Genomic DNA, 17654 nt, shown 5'->3' with positions numbered 1-17654 from the left:
TGATCCAGCCTCCGTTACCCATTCCACATAATTGGTAAATGACAAGATGTTGGTAGGTAAAGCGAACCAGCATTTTAACAACTACACATTAAGCTTCTGATAAAACCATGCCCACAATTTCTGGAATACAATACTATTAAAGCAAACCTTTTTTTTTACTGTGATGTCTTATTTAATTTGTATACCAGCCCAAGAATGTGTAAAAAAATGAGTAACCTTTAAAAGGAAACTATATAGTAATAGTGCGGTACAGTCACAGTAACATTTTTCTAAGATCTACAAAGATCCGAGGAGACAGTCTACAAAAATTATTGCTCAAAGCTTTCAAGATCAGGCATGAGGTAATGCACAGCCAAGACAATCCCGGCTTAGCAGCAACTTGCCAAGGGTAGAAATGGCACCCAAGTGTGGCTTGTTACTGTGGCATTAATAACTCTACATGGCAGATGATTCGGACTTCTCTCTTTACTCACAGAAGAGGCAGGATTAAGGATTAAGAGAAGTAATTAGGAATAATTCATTGCTGCTGGGTGAAATAGTAACCTTTAACCTCAGTAGCACAGCCTAGGGGCTTATCAGGGTCCATCTACAAGTAATGATCACCCTTCCGGTTTTACTCTAGTGTGATGGTGATATTTACCTGCGTGGACAAACATAAATCCAGTCCGTTTACAAGTGAACAGATAAAGAGATTTGTGGAAGGGAAAATTCATCTTTAGGATCGTCTGCTTTCCAAGAAATTCCATAGAACAGCAGCTACGTGAACTGGGGGCGTTCATGGCAAGAATAATCTGTATCATTTGTGAGAACCCAAAGGATCCTGTTCCTACACACACTACTTTCATAGGAAAATACTGAATAGACGCAAAATGTGTGGGTATGGAATGACAGACCGGACGAGAGTCAGGCTGCAGTATTCAGTGCAGAATATAAGGACCTTGCAATATTAAAGAGATCACGTTCAAACAAAACCTTTCGAGAAACCATCCACATTAAAACATACATAGAGATGTATTATTCCCCATATATGAACTGCTTATTGTTCTACATAATCTGGGAACATATCTGTAGACATTGTGATGACAGCTTCAACGGGGCATTGGTCTACTTATATACTGTCATGTTTTCTATCATGGTAGCAAAGGAACACATTATCATAATGCCATTTCATTTTTATAATCCTGTGCCCATTAAAAATGTAGTATTGTGTAAACCAAATGTCAGATTGGGTACTACACTATTTTTTTCCTCTGCATCTTGCTTGGAAAGCTGATTCTCTCCTTTGCAGTATTAAACATGGCTTCTATTGAACACTAGCTTACAGAATAGGACTACTGCCCACGTAAGGAGGATTCAATGGCTTTGCTGCAGAAAATCCACCACATGCTTACCCAGCCATTACAGTATACCGAGTTACTGCCTATTTAATGGCTATCATTTTCTCAGTTCAAAAAAGGGGCTCACTATATCCATTAGTTCACTTAGATCATTTAATAGTGCAATGGGATCCAATCTAAACTACCACGTCTAAATCTGGTGAACAGTAATGGTTATATAGAATGCGACTCAAAGCAGTCTGTATGAGAAATGAAATGCAAGTGCGACCCCTTAATTTTAGACAAAGGCACTAATCATGTGTAGCCTTAATCCACAATTCTTCAAAATAGGAGAAAAAGTCAGCATATTCTGCTCCTCATTCCACAAAGTGAATCAGGATATAAAATAAATCTGTTTCACATACACATGATAATACTTTTATTACAAACCTTATCACCCTCCGCAAATAAAGACATTAAACTACAATCTGCAGTCACAGCAGGAGATAGAGGAAAAAATACCATTCAGGTCCCTCTGGTGGAGAACGTGTTAAACGTATCACCTTTCATATCGGACGCTTGCATGGCGTAATAGTGATTCAAAGTTTATTTCTGCGACAGCTAAAAAGCAGGAATTTTTTATAATTAAACACATAAAAAAGTGGCCATGCCCCCCAGGATCAGGTTCTGCAGTGAAAGAAGGCTTGTCTCACTCACCTGGCATACACATCCAGACTGAAGGAGAACCCGTAATAGCGGTGCGGAAGTGAACTCTACTAAGTTTATGCTCCACACAAAGCCCATACAGAGGTCCTATTAGTAAGGAGACAGGTAGAATGCCCCTGCTACATACTTTTCCATCCCATGTTCTAACAAATCTGAATTTATGTTTAGTATAAACTAAAAATCTAATTACTTAATTCAGACACTGAGGTTCACAGCCTTATAGAGACGGAGAGGGGGGCAGGATTCTACTTTTGAACTACCACCAGAAGACCAGAGATCTGGCAGAAAGCGTTAAGCTGTACTTGGTATTCATCTGAATTGTTGCAGGAAGCCCTTAGAGAGGCAATGCAAAGGTCAGATTTAAGAAGAAAATCAATGTATTGCTGGGAAAGCAAGAATATAAACAAAATCTCTGCAAATACTGCAGATGTGTAAAACATCTAAAACTTCAGAGGAATGAAGGCAAACATCACAATGACTTATTGCATAGAAACCTGAGAGCAATGTAACTTGTTAAGAGCTGTAACTTACCAATGTGAAGTTGAGGCGTGCAGGAGCACTGCAGAGCACTCATGAGCCAGGGGCAGGTGAAGATGACCATCAGTGATCCCCTCCATCGGTTCACCTCCACCTGTCGAGCAGTGCAATACAGCAGGCATTTCCTTTCCGGCGCACATAGGGGGAGACAGTAATTTAGGAGAAGATGCAGCTTCTCAAGGCTAGCTCCACAGCAATACGCCAGAGTGAGTCACAGGTTGGTTGGTTGGATGAGTGTGTGGAGGAACAGGTCACACAGTGGAAAGCCAGCCTCCTCTGCTCTGTAATTCTGCAGCTCCTGCATGTCACTCACTACCACCACCCAGTCTGCAGGACAAGGGTTAAACAGTGTGGACTGTCGCTAGGACAAGGTGCAGCACTAGCTTTACCAGGCATGAAGACTCCCTTTACTTCCAAAGACCCCTCCCCGCCCCTTTCAGCACGCCGGTGAATCCGCGCTGCTTCTGATTGTTTCTCTCAACTTGGGGGTGTGAATACAGTGAGCTGCAAGAGGGGTAGAAAGGTGGCAGCTGGACCAGGGGGTGGGAGCTGGACCAGGGGGTGGGAGCTGGACCAGGGGGTGGCAGCTGGACCAGGGGGTGGCAGCTGGACCAGGGGGTGGCAGCTGGACCCGGGGGTGAAAATTACCCCTGCCGTCAAAGGGAAGCACAGTCAGCAATTGGCGACGATGACGCTGCACGGGCAGACCAGCCAATCACATCTTTCCTGCCGCTGGCAGCTGAAACCTCATTTCTGCATTTATCCCAGAGCAGGCTAAGACAAGGATGGAACGCAGAACGAGAGACGAGGGGAAAAAAAACTGAAAAAAGCCCGGCACCTGATAGGCATCATTAACAGATCTCACTGAAAGGGACCCAGGAAAGCATCTGCCGCTGCAAGCCGGGGACTCGGGAAACTCATCGCCAGCTCGGCTTTAATAACTCCTCTCTTCAATAAAGAGAAAAGAAGAGATAAAGGGGGAAGGGAATGTGAAACAGCCAATGCAACTTAGCTGCAAGCTTCGAGCATTAACCCCTAGAGGGAAAGAAAAAAAGAGGAGTGGGAGGGAGCTGTGTGAATACATAGGAGCACTGCATCACGCTAATGTTCAGCTCAGAACAGTATGCGTCAGCAGTACATCCACGTTCTGACTGAAGGACGAAAGGATGAGAGAGCAGCCTGGCTGGTTGGCTGCTGCTTCCAACACCAAGCGAACAGGGCGAGAGGAGGACTATTAGCAGAGAAAAATGCTCCGGGGCTCTGATATCGCTGCTGCTCTCACCCCTGGACAAGACATTCACGGCAAACCGAGGAGAACCCCTCAACTCACTACCTCACAACAAAAGGAGCGACAGTGGGATTTCCACGAGGCAGGAGGAGAAAGGCTGTGAAAGCTGTCCCTTCTTCGGACCAATCTCAAACCAAGGGCTCAAGCACTGAGGTGTGTGTTTGTGTGCGGTTTCTTCTCCAGCATACTTTCTAGCCTCCTTTCCCAGAGCTGCCCCCCTTTACTTGCTCTCCTTTGAGATATTGACGGATTATTGCTAAGTGTGCAGGAGGCAGGCTGCAGCTGCTGCATCCACAGCTTGGAAAGCAAAGCTAGTTCGAAAAAAAAGCAGTCAATGCCTGCAATGTGCTGCCTTTCTCTCTGTACAAATCAGAACCCTGCAGACAGCCTGCATTTCCGAGGAATATCTATGGAAAATTAGACTGAGGAACATTAAAAAAACAACAACAACTGAGGGTTTCAAATATTTGGGATTGTTAACCCTTCTTTGCTTCCTTCTCAAACCAACTGATACCTGGTCTCCAGTTTCTCTCAGAAATGGATTATCGTCAGTCTTCTTGCAGAGACAGCAGTGGAATCCAAGGACGAATAGCTCAACTGCAAAAGGCACCAGTCCCGGGGGAGCAACAGAATGATGCACCTGCATAGCCAAGTGGGCCTCACTCCCTTGTTACATTTCTCTTAAGGTTATTTTTTTTTCTTCTCGTGTTGGGATTTACTAAAGGAGCCATTTTGTCTTTTAACATTTACATCAACCCCATCATCAATTGGAATTCTTGCTGATAATTAAAATTAAGGAATTTATGGAAGGACTGATAACCCCGCTCCCTGGAGGTGGCCACTGGCGTAAGGAATTTGAAATGTTGTTTCCCTAAGTATATAACATTTTGCTTTTTGTCTGTTCAATGCATTATAAGTTGATGTTTTTAGCTAAAGGAAAAAGCTAACTGCTTCATGATATAGCACCCCCTTCCTATGTTGACCACCACTCCCACCAGTGTGTAGATGGAAAAGGGAATTTGTAGCCTCCTGAAGCCTGGGTAGGGCCAAGTTCTCGTTTCCATGCCAAATCCCAGACGATGGTGAATTATGAACGTGCCACATCATGAATTTCTTGTGGCTGGTAACTGTGCACCATACCTGGAAGGCCATCCTGTTTTCTGTAATCTACCTCATGGTGCAAGTGTGGATCCCCTGTGCAGCATTTTCAGGGCAACAAAACTGCCCTTCTGTTTGTTCCTGCAGTAATCAGTTTAGCAAGGTTGTATGTACGCGCCGTGGCCTGTCTGAAGTACCCCAAGGTATCCCATCTAACACAAGGTACCTCAATCTCATGGAAAATAACATCCACATGATCCAAGCTGACACCTTTAGACATCTCCACCACTTAGAAGTTCTACAACTTGGTAGAAATATAATACGTCAAATAGAGGTTGGGGCTTTTAATGGTTTGGCTAGCCTCAACACTTTGGAATTGTTTGACAACAGGTTGACTGTAATACCTAGTGGGGCATTTGAGTATCTTTCTAAACTGAGAGAATTATGGCTCAGGAATAACCCCATTGAGAGTATACCATCCTATGCTTTCAATAGAGTCCCTTCACTAATGCGTCTGGACCTAGGAGAGCTTAAAAAGTTGGAATACATTTCTGAGGGGGCATTTGAAGGATTGTACAATCTGAAGTATCTTAACCTTGGAATGTGTAATATTAGAGACATGCCAAACCTCACACCCTTGATAGGGCTAGAGGAACTTGAGATCTCTGGCAACAACTTTCCTGAAATCAAACCAGGATCGTTCCACGGATTAAGAGCACTAAAAAAGCTATGGATTATGAACTCTCAGATAAATATTATAGAGCGCAACGCTTTTGATGACCTGACATCTTTAGTAGAATTAAACTTGGCCCATAACAACCTATCCTCCCTTCCACATGACCTTTTTGCCCATTTGAGATACTTGGTGGAATTGCATTTGCACCACAATCCATGGGACTGTGACTGTGATGTTCTCTGGCTCTCTTCGTGGCTCCGAGAGTATATTCCAACCAACTCCACATGCTGTGGTCGCTGTCATTCCCCACCGCACATGAAGGGGAAGTACGTGGTTGAGGTGGACCACTCATCGTTCCAATGCTCAGCCCCTTTTATTATGGACGCTCCTAGGGATTTAAATATCTCAGAGGGAAGAGTGGCAGAACTCAAATGTAGAACTTCAGCCATGTCATCTGTAAGGTGGCTGCTACCTAATGGTACTGTGCTGAGCCACGCTTCCAACCATCCACGAATCTCCATACTTAATGATGGAACGTTAAATTTCTCACATGTATTGCTTACTGATACTGGAGTCTACACTTGCATGGTAACCAATGTTGCGGGAAACTCTAATGCTTCGGCCTATCTCAATGTCAGTACTGCAGAGCTCAACACTTCCAACTACAGCTTCTTCACTACCGTCACTGTGGAGACTACAGATATGGCTCCTGAAGAAATCTCAATGATAATCAAGCCAGTGCCAACCACTTCCACTGGGTATCAGCCAGCATTTACCACTACCACCACAGTGCTCATCCAAACCACCAAAATGCCAAAACAGGTGGCAGTCCCAACTTTAGACACTGGAGACAAAACGCAAACTAGCTTGGATGAGGTAATGAAGACCACTAAAATAATCATTGGCTGCTTTGTGGCAGTCACGCTTTTGGCAGCCGCCATGCTAATTGTGTTTTACAAACTAAGAAAGCGGCATCAACAAAGAAGCACTGTAGCAGCTGCACGAACTGTTGAGATAATTCAAGTGGATGAGGACATCCCAAGTGGGAGTCCAACACGAGTATCAGGTGAGGGGCCAGTAATTTTGCCAACCATTCACGACCATATGAACTACAACACCTACAAGCCAGCACACCATGGGGCCCATTGGACGGCTAACAGTATCGGTAATTCTCTACACTCCACAATTACAACCATCTCTGAACCTTATATAATTCAGACCCACACAAAAGAGAAGGTACAGGAAACTCAAATATGACTTTTTTCAAATTAAAATGCAATAGAATGCACAAAAAGACAGCAACTTTTGTACAGAAAGAGAGAGAGACACTTTTGTTTTCTTGTAAATGCTTATATATTAAATCTATGGGCTGATGACAGAAACAGATTATATTAAAATTTAAAAATATTTTCTAACTTGTAAGTTCTATTTAAGAAGAGTTATGACGGTTAGGCAGTAAAATATATAAGAAATGCTGTTAATGTGCCATAATGACTAAAATGCAAGGCTTAGCCCTGTATTAATCAGAAAGCAAAATGATGAGACGTCCATGAATGCTGTTTTTCACACAAAACAAAATTCTGCTCAAATACACGAGCAACACCCCATTTCTAAGGAGAATTCTTTTGTTAAGAAGTCCCAGACCAATCTTTCCAGGTTTATCTTATTAAAAAAGAGGAAAATGCACCACAAATTTGTACTGTGCCAAATGTAAAAAAAAAAAATTAATGCAATAAAAGAAATTTTTTGAAGACTTTGGAGGGAAATAATCTATTTTGTTATAGTATATAGTTATATTGATTATTTTTCATAAAAAGGTATGGGGAACGCTGAGTTCCTTCTTCTAGGTCAGAGGTGTCTAGTTTTGGTTATTCAAGACTGTAAAGACACCTATGGAAAAAAGATTCCAAAAAAATAGAGGGTGGAGGGCAGTCTGTTCTGCTTTGCTATATACAACTATGGCAAAGCCACGATGCAGGATGCTAAAAAGCTGGCGCATCTTTCCACTCTGCACCAAACTCCTGCAGATCTAATTAACCCTTTGTCAGCCTTCTGATGTTTGTGGATGAGAAAACAATTTGTGCTAGGTTACCTGGGCGTTAAAACGTAATTACCATTTTTAACAGTCTGCAGCACCCTGCTCGATTACGCAGAATGAAAAAAGGGTTAAGATGTTCTAAATGGTTAACTAGGCATGGTTTTACAGGATACAATACCTTTTCTAGCATATGGCCTCTGTAGTCATCTACCTGCCACAAAAGCAAAAATTGCATTATTGAAGAACATCTGAGCTTAATGCAACATGAAATGTATCTCAATCTGTGACCATAGCAGGAAAACATGTTATTCTTATGATATCATATGGCGAGAATATTGATGAATGACTGCATGATCAGAACGGGAACTGCAGCTGTATATAGTGTGGGGAAAAAGGTACATTTGTTTAGATATTATATTCATGTAATGCTTTTTCCAACAAGAAAGGTTTGTATTTCAATCTGCTGTTCAGGGTGCTGCAGGCCTTTTCTTATGGTACGGGGCGTAACTGAGGCTTTAAATATTGCAGATAAAAATCCTAGCAACCGGAAATGGGGTAGAACGACTTTGCTTCTCTCACTCTTTCTGCATTGATTAAAAACATCTTCATCTATCACCATGGGGAGAAATGTATTGCTTAAACTGTAATGTTTCAAGGAGGAAGCATGGCTATAAGACCCATTAACCCTGGCAATGTGGGCATGTCATGCCATATATAACTGTGTTAGAGTTGAATGTATCTATGCAGCTCTTTAAAATGTATGAAATATAATTTTATGAAAAACTTGAATATGGACAATAATAACATCTGTTTCTGAAAGATCATCACCGACTTGTGGTATGCTGACATTTGACAGTTATTACAGAAAATATGTCTACATGGTATAATGACATGGAGCACAAACCATTATTAAATAGTCAAATATTCTCATAGTTTCTCCTTAACGTGAAGAAATGGGCTACAAGGTCATACTAAGTTCTTTTGAAGACCACAGTGGGTGGTATCCTCTTTCCTGTTAATAGATGTCACCTCTGAGTAACTACGTTGTGTCCCCTTTTTCATGCACTTGCCTTTAGCTCCGTATACTGTGAATTTTGCAATTTACAACATATTTGGCTATATGCTGCTGAATGGTATAATGAAGCCACCCATGAGGGTTAAATGTAACAACTCACAATGCATTTGATGACACTAGATGGTTTGCAAAACACAAGAATTTCCATTTTGTAAGGCTGAAATGCAGTATATTTGGCAGCACCTTAAAGGCAAGGGAGCAGTTTGAGATTCTGGAACCCTTTAAGGATACATTCATGGTATGCAGAGTAAACACAGTGTAGGGTAAAAATACAACCCTGTGTAACAAAAATGTGTCAATGTTTCAGTTCCAGCTCATTTAGTAAGCTTGATCAAACACCTCACCATAGGCAGTAAAAGTGTGTAGTGGCAAACTCTTTCCTACAGTGTATCTACATGAACATATGTAATCTGGGCTGGTAGCCTTCAATCATTTTAGTCAAAACAATGAAAAATAGACATATATATCAGCCAGCCATACAACATTGTTATGTTCTTAAAAAGAGAAAGTCCTCAAGTGTATGAAGTAATGCGTCTTGCATGGGCCAGTCTGAAGGAGTTTAAAGCCAAAGCAAGAAGTGAAGTGTAAAGAAAAAAAAAGCATAAAAGCAAATGATTAGACTTTACCTGTCAGATGTTCCTAAGGACAATCAATATTTTTCCAATAGATTTGTAAATGAAGACCTCCCATTAGACTACAAGCAGACCCAATTAAGATGGAGTAATCGGATTAAGAAAGGTAAACAGCTTCACAGATTTAGCAGTCCATGTGGAGGGGTTTCTGGCATTTTATACTGGTCATACAGTACTTATCAATGTCAGATAGTACCACAAAGAGAACATGCACAATCCACACACCCTACACAGCTAGGTTCACACTATGAGTAATGGCCATTAGGCACGTTTTAAATTCTATGACGGAGACTCTTATGGTTCCACATAGCAGATTTTTCAAAGGCAATTGCACCATAATATGCACATTTTGATGCAAAGTTACAGCAGATTTCTCTCCTGATGCACTGAAATAGGAGAAATCTAAGGTGCAAATTAACAGAAATTGTGTGCTGGAGACTTCCACAGTAGGTGAGGAAGGGGATTTAGGCTATGTGCACACAATGCGGATTAAGTGCGGATCCGCAGCGGATTTTTAAGCGCAGAAACGCTGCACATCCGCACTGTGATTTACAGTACAATGTAAATCAATGGGAAAAAAAAAGGTGCAGATGGTGGGGAAAAATCCGCACGGAAACGCTACGGATTTAAAAGAAGTGCATGTCCCTTCTTTTGTGCGGATCTGCAGCGTTTCTGACCCTTCCATTATAGAAATCCGCAGTGGTAAAAACCGCAGAAAATCCGCAGCAATTCCGCATGAAAACCGCACAAAATCCGCGGCAAATCAGCACCTGCGGTTTCTGCCAGGAGATGCGGATTTTGTGCAGAAAATTCTGCACCCCATTCTGCAACGTGTGCACATAGCCTTAGAAATGTCATCCAATTTCCGCCCTGTGTGAACGTACCCTTATATTGTATTCTCAACGATAAAATGGTCTGGCATGGCACCACTTCTCTTCCCAGCTGTTGAATTAAAATGCATGTTCTGTGGGTCAGAGGGTTACAATGCCTGTGTACTATGGATAAATATGGCGCCATTAAAAATGTAAGATTTGCTATTACACCATCACTCAGGAGTGTCAGCTTTCTGTGAGATTTTAATTAGATGCTTTACAGTTTATTTCCCTTTTGTACTCGAAATTCAACTGAACTAGGTTTTGCCATCTAATATTTTAATGGGCTATAAATAAATCTTACATGGCTTGCAGCTACCATATTTCACCGCTAGGGGCTCTGTTTTTAAATGAAAAGCTAAATTTTATTACTAAACTATAAAGACAAAAAAAAAATAATTCTTTCTGGACATGCTCATGCTATAATTTCAGTCATGAAACCTATACACTGGAAGGAAATTTCTATCTAGGCCACCCCCCACTGTTCCAACAAATAAGGGTACCGTCACACAGTGCAATTTTGATCGCTACGACAGCACGATCCGTGACGTCGCAGCGATCGTATGATTATCGCTCCAGCGTCGTAGACTGCGGTCACAGGTTGCAATCACGGCGCTGGAGCGATGCCGAAGTCCCCGGGTAACCAGGGTAAACATCGGGTTACTAAGCGCAGGGCCGCGCTTAGTAACCCGATGTTTACCGTGGTTACCAGCGTAAAAGTAAAAAAAAACAAACCGTACATGCTCACCATCTGATGTCCGTCCGGTCCCTTGCCGTCCGCTTCCTGCTCTGACAGATCCGGCCGTACAGTGAGAGCAGAGTGCAGCGGTGACGTCACCGCTGTGATCTGCTCTCACTTTCCGGCCAGCAGACAGTCAGAGCGGGAAGCGGACGGCAAGGGACCGGACGGACATCAGATGGTGAGCATGTACGGTTTTTTTTTTTTTTACTTTTACGCTGGTAACCACGGTAAACATCGGGTTACTAAGCGCGGCCCTGCGCTTAGTTACCCGATGTTTACCCTGGTTACCAGCGAACGCATCGCTGGATCGCTGTCACACACAACGATCCAGCGATGTCAGCGGGTGATCAAGCGACGAAATAAAGTTCCAAACGATCTGCTACGACGTACGATTCTCAGCAGGATCCCTGATCGCTGCTGCGTGTCAGACACTGCGATATTGTAACGATATCGCTAGAACGTCACGAATCGTACCGTCGTAGCGATCAAAATTGCACTGTGTGACGGTACCCTAAGGCTCTTTTAATACCTGCAATGCACAGCCAAATTCAATAGTGAGGTTCAGGACATAGAGGTAACATACACACGTGATCAAAATTGTTGGTACCCCTCATTTAATGACAGAAAAATTCACAATGGTCACAGAAATAACTTGAATCTGGCAAAAGTAATAATAAACAAAAGATCTAGGAAAATGAACAAATGAAAGTCAGACATTGGTTTTCAACCATGCTTCCACAGAATGAAAAAAAATAAAACTCATGAAATAGGCCTGGACAGAAATGATGGTACACTTAACTTAATATTTTGTTGCACAACCTTTTGGAGGTAATCACAGCAAACGATTCCTGTAACGGTCAATGAGACCTCTGCACATCTTGACAGGTATTTTGGCCCACTCCTCAAGAGCAAACTGCTCCAGTTGTCTCGTGTTTGAAGGTTGCCTTTTCCTGACGGCATGCTTCAGCTCTTTCCAAAGATGCTCAATAGGATTTAGGTCAGGGCTCATAGAAGGCCACTTCAGAATAGTCCAATGCTTTCCTCTTAGCAATTCTTGGGTCATTATCCTGTTGCAAGAACCATGACCTGAGACTGAGATCAAACTTTCTGACACTGGACAGCACATTTCTCTGTAGAATCTCTTGATAGTCTTGAGATTTCATTGTACCCTGCACAGATTCTAGACACCCTGTGCCACATGCAGGAAACAGCCCCAGAACATAACAGAGCCTCCTCCATGTTTCACAGAAGGAAGTGTTCTTTTCTTGATATGCTTCATTTTTCCATCTAGGAACATAGAGCTGACGTGCCTTGCCAAAAAGTTCCATTTTGTCTCATCTGTCCATAGGACATTCTCCCAGAAGCTTTGTGGCTTGTCAACATGTGCATTGGCAAATTGAAGTCTGGATTTTTTTTCAACAATGGTGTCCCCCTTGGTCATCTCCCATGAAGTCCACTCTGGCTCATACAACGATGGATGTTGCGATCTGACACTGATGTTCCTTGAGCTTGAAGTTCACCTTTAATCTGTTTAGAAGTTTTTCTGGGCTCTTTTGTTACCATTCGTATTATCCGTCTCTTTGACTTGTCATCAATTTTTCTCCAGCGGCCATATCCAGGGAGGTTGGCTACAGTCCCATGGATCTTAAATTTCTGAATAATATGTGCAACTGTAGTCACAGGAACATCAAGCTGCTTAGAGATGGTCTTATAACTTTCACCTTTAACATATTTGTCTATAGTTTTCTTTCTAATCTCCTGAGACAACTCTTTCCTTCACTTCCTCTGGTCCATGTTGAGTGTGATACACACCATGTCACCAAACAGCACAGTGAGTATCTGTAGCCCTATATACAGGCCCACTCACTGATTCCAAGATTGTAAACACCTGTTATTCTAGTTAGTGGACACACCTTGGTTTAAAATATGTCCCTTTTGTCACATTATTTTCAGGGGTACCATCATTTCTGTCCAGGCCTGGTCAAGTTGTTTTTTTTTAAATTCTGTGGAAGCATGGTTGAAAAGCAATGTCTAACTTTCATTTATTGGTTTTCATACATTTTTGTTTTATTTATTACTTTTGTCAGATTCAAGTCATTTCTGTGACCATTGTAGGTTTTTCTGTCATTAAACGAGGGGTACCAAAATTTTGACCACGTGTGTATATTGAGAATTACAAAAAGATTTTTAGAAAACCAGGCTTTTTTTTGTCAGAGTACCAAAATACAAAACCAGGAAACCACTTAGATGGGAGAAACTTATAAAAACAGGTGTAAGAAAAGGTGGAGTAGTTGCAGAAAGCGACTGATAAGGACTCTGTTTTCATTTCTGAAAGGGCTTTAAAAAATATTCTGTTTGCTATGTGCGACCACTCACCCCTTTTTCTTTGCACCACTTGTGATAAATTCCCCATATGTATAATTCATATAACTATCTATTCCTAGACTTTCATCACCACTTATCTAGAATGTGAAAGAATTCTAAAAGTACCGTAGGAAAAACTTAGTAGGCTACCAAAAATAAAAGGGTCTGATGCAGATAAGTTTTAAAATTTCAGACGCCGACATGAAAGAGTTGTTCGTTAGGAAAAAAATATTTGTTATATTCTATTAGAGAATACACTCAGTATCTATATCATAATCACTACTGGGGAATGGAATGGAAGTTATCTGTACCATGTAAAAAGAGGAGACGAGGCCAGTCATGTGCAGAAGTTTATGTGTTGGGAGAGCGATGATCTTGTATATTTCTGCTTGAGCTTCTCCTTTTGTCCAAGATTAAAACCTGACAAATAACTCTTTTATCCCGATTAGTAGAGGTCCCAAACATCATTCTTTAGGATGTCCTTTAGAATATTTGTCTCAACTGTTCAGATATCATCTATTTATAATGCACAAAGACTACTTATCTGAGACCAAAAAGACTGCACCTCTGTTAGGGTACCGTTACACTTAACGATTTACCAACGATCACGACCAGCGATACGACCTGGCAGTGATCGTTGGTAAGTCGTTGTGTGGTCGCTGGAGAGCTGTCACACAGACAGCTCTCCAGCGACCAACGATGCCGAAGTCCCCGGGTAACCAGGGTAAACATCGGGTTACTAAGCGCAGGGCCGCGCTTAGTAACCCGATGTTTACCCTGGTTACCATCGTAAATGTAAAAAAAAACTAACAGTACATACTCACATTCCGGTGTCTGTCAGGTCCCTCGCTGTCTGCTTCCCGCACTGACTGAGTGCCGGCCGTAAAGTAAAAGCAGAGCACAGCGGTGACGTCACCGCTGTGCCCTGCTTTCCGGCCGACACTCACAGTCAGTGCGGGAAGCAGACGGCGAGGGACCTGACGGACACCGGAATGTGAGTATGTACTGTTTGGGTTTTTTTACATTTACGATGGTAACCAGGGTAAACATCGGGTTACTAAGCGCGGCCCTGCGCTTAGTAACCCGATGTTTACCCTGGTTACAAGCAAACGCATCGCTGGATCGGTGTCACACACACCGATCCAGCGATGACAGCGGGAGATCCAGCGACGAAATAAAGTTCCAAACGATCTGCTATGATGTACGATTCTCAGCGGGGTCCCTGATCACTGCTCCGTGTCAGACACAGCGATATCGTATGGATATCGCTGGAACGTCACGGATCGTACCGTCGTAGCGACCAAAGTGCCACTGTGAGACGGTACCCTTAGTCAGCACAGAAAGGTGCTCCCACTTTGGGAGACACAATAAGTACATGCATCCAATCTACAGCCCATTGATAACAACAGATCGTGTAATTCTTTAATTTTCCTGTGATGGTACACCTTTGCCACCAAATTTTCCAATAAACACAGCTAATTGCTAAGCTCTTCAGCAGTGGGACACCATAGGATCAATTAATATTTAAGGAACCTTTCAAACAAAATTGCTTTAGGCGCCTATGTCTCGGTACACAGAATAAAATGAAAGGAGGGTTCTCTGCGTGCTGCTGACAGCTAGGGAGACCTCAGAGATGGGATATGGAGGAGGGATCCTCTGGCTGACACAAATGAGCTCCAATTTTACTTGAATGATGGTTGCCAGAACTATGTACACAATCCAGAAAAAGTCTGCCAGTTGGGTTATTCATTTTCTTTGGCTAAAAGGGGACAATAATAGTAGGAAAAAAAGTTGCTTCCACTTGGCACGAAGAACATATTGATCTGCATGTCATCTGATGTATAGGATTCTGTATTATTCTTAGATGTCATGATGGCTTGTGTACTGTGAGGCTCATCACTAAATTACTAGTAATACAGGTGAGCACTATGTTCACACAAAGGGGCTCATTTAGTAGAGTGTGGCCAAAACTTCGTGTTGTCCATTAATATTATCGGAACCACGTTCAAATTTCTATAAGAAATAAAAACTAAACAAAAGCATCAATATATCCCGATTTTAGCTGCAACAATGATCCCTAAAACTAAACCTAAAACTTTATTGTCTTTAAACCAGTGAAAGTGTTAATGGTTCATAGCTCAGTGACAAGAAGAGGCTAAATAATATATAAGAACCGTCTTGGAAATGTTTGTAAGCTATGCACGCAGAGGCTAGGGACTTGTTTCTCTGTTTCCCGCCTCTGATGTAGTCTTGGGGTTTCACTTCATTCCAATTAACTCCCTCCTGTCCATAAAGTCAAAAAGATGCCAGCTAGGGAAGATTTGATTACAAACTCCTGCAATCCACCATTGTGCTTTGCTTAATGTGGTGGATAAACTCAATCCCAGGATCTTGTCTCTAGTAATGGTTATTGTATTGCTCTGTCAATAATTAGGGCCAGAGAACAATGCCATGACTGTTCTGCTCCTAGCACTTGCTCTACCGCTGGTCGCATTTTCATATTTTTAGGAGCAAGTTGCAGCCTTCTATGACCAGTTGGACCGTGAGAAGGCCACAAAATTACATAAATAATTTTAAGGCCCCGTCACACATAGCGATTTACCAACGATCACGACCAGCGATACGACCTGGCCGTTATCGTTGGTAAGTCGCTGTGTGGTCGCTGGGGAGCTGTCACACAGACAGCTCTCTCCAGCGACCAACGATCAGGGGAACGACTTCGGCATCGTTGAAACTGTCTTCAACGATGCCGAAGTCCCCCTGCAGCACCCGGGTAACCAAGGTAAACATCGGGTTACTAAGCGCAGGGCCGCGCTTAGTAACCCGATGTTTACCCTGGTTACCAAAAAAAACAAACCGTACATACTCACCATCTGATGTCCGTCAGGTCCCTTGCCGTCTGCTTCCCGCTCTGACTGAGTGCCGCCGTACAGTGAGAGCAGAGCGCAGCAGTGACGTCACTGCTGTGCTGTGCTCTCACTGTACGGCGGCACTCAGTCAGAGCAGGAAGCAGACGGCAAGGGACCTGACGGACATCAGATGGTGAGGATGTACTGTTTTTTTTTTTTTTACATTTACGCTGGTAACCAGGGTAAACATCGGGTTACTAAGCATGGCCCTGCGCTTAGTAACCCGATGTTTACTCTGGTTACCAGTGAAGACATCGCTGGATCGGTGTCACACACACCGATTCAGCGATGTCAGCGGGACCTCAACGACCAAAAAAAGGTCCAGGCCATTCCGACACGACCAGCGATCTCACAGTAGGGGCTGGGTCGCTGGTACGTGTCACACATAGCGAGATCGCTACTGAGGTCGCTGTTGCGTCACAAAACTTGTGACTCAGCAGCGATCTCGCTAGCGATCTCGCTTAGTGAGACGGGGGCTTAAATGGATTTAAAAAGGTAAACACAACATACTTTTAGAATTCCTGCTGTGAATGCATCAATATAAGGGCTATTACTAGTGAACTCACTATTATAGGTAGAATTTATCTGGATCACGTATACCAGCAATGCAGAGATTCGTTTTTTTCACAACATTGGACACAAGAACATTTCACAATGCTTCCGATTTATGACTTTTGACTAAATAATTCCACCCAATAATATCTTTACATTGATCTATTTGATACTCAGACTATAGAATAGAGAAACGTACAGCCATTTACCACTCGAGCTCGAAATTTGCAATGCATTTCCTATGAAACATAAAAGTAGTTAACATTTTTTAAAAAGATCAAATATAATTTGACCTGCACAGAGGTCTTGATAATTAAAATATAAACTAATACTTATAGTATCTGACTGGGAAACTGGTGCATCTATCTACTGCAAGCCTCAAACCCACGGAGCCGGAATGGTGGTACATGAGTTTCCTGCATCACTGTATTACAAACATATCAGGACTAAATCTTCTAAATCTGCTGGTACCTTGATGATATGAAGTATTCTTAACGTTGTTTTTTAGCCAAGAATATGTAAATGAGCTGTGTATACTTCTGTATGAAACTGGCCCAATGAGGTACAGTAATTGGACCCATATGGTCTTGTGTATGAGCCCATAAAGTAATTCTCCACTATTGCCTAATCAGTTCAGTGCCCCACAAAAATGAAATACAATCGATACCTCCTGCAACAGCATTGTGCTTGCGATGTTGGCTCTCCTATTCTTGGCAGGTGGCAAATGTCTGCTCTGCTGGATTACTGAAAGGCTGCAGCTGATCAGTGGCTGCTGATTGACTGCAGTGGTCATGTGACACAACCATGTCAAGTCATCTGCCAAATATAG

At 42.5% G+C, this 17654-nt stretch overlaps 2 protein-coding genes across 3 annotated transcripts in view; one reads left to right on the top strand and one right to left on the bottom strand.

Annotated features, from left to right (window-relative positions):
- Positions 1-17654, bottom strand: part of SND1 (staphylococcal nuclease and tudor domain containing 1) — a 1031482-nt gene that overhangs the window by 208881 nt on the left and 804947 nt on the right. The window lies entirely within an intron of this gene.
- LRRC4 (leucine rich repeat containing 4) lies at positions 3139-7394 on the top strand. The gene has a single exon (XM_077264372.1). It carries the CDS (start codon positions 4973-4975, stop codon positions 6896-6898), a length of 1926 nt encoding a protein of 641 aa, XP_077120487.1. The 5' UTR covers positions 3139-4972; the 3' UTR covers positions 6899-7394.

This window comes from Ranitomeya variabilis, chromosome 5, assembly GCF_051348905.1.
Source record: "Ranitomeya variabilis isolate aRanVar5 chromosome 5, aRanVar5.hap1, whole genome shotgun sequence".
Taxonomy (NCBI): Eukaryota; Metazoa; Chordata; class Amphibia; order Anura; family Dendrobatidae; genus Ranitomeya; species Ranitomeya variabilis.
The sequence above is the reverse complement of the archived record's forward strand: the minus strand, read 5'-3'. Positions and strand labels throughout refer to the sequence as shown.

Coding starts and splice junctions, on each gene's coding strand:
- LRRC4 (XM_077264372.1), top strand. CDS start 4,973: ATGAATTTCTTGTGGCTGGTAACTGTGCACCATACCTGGAAGGCCATC.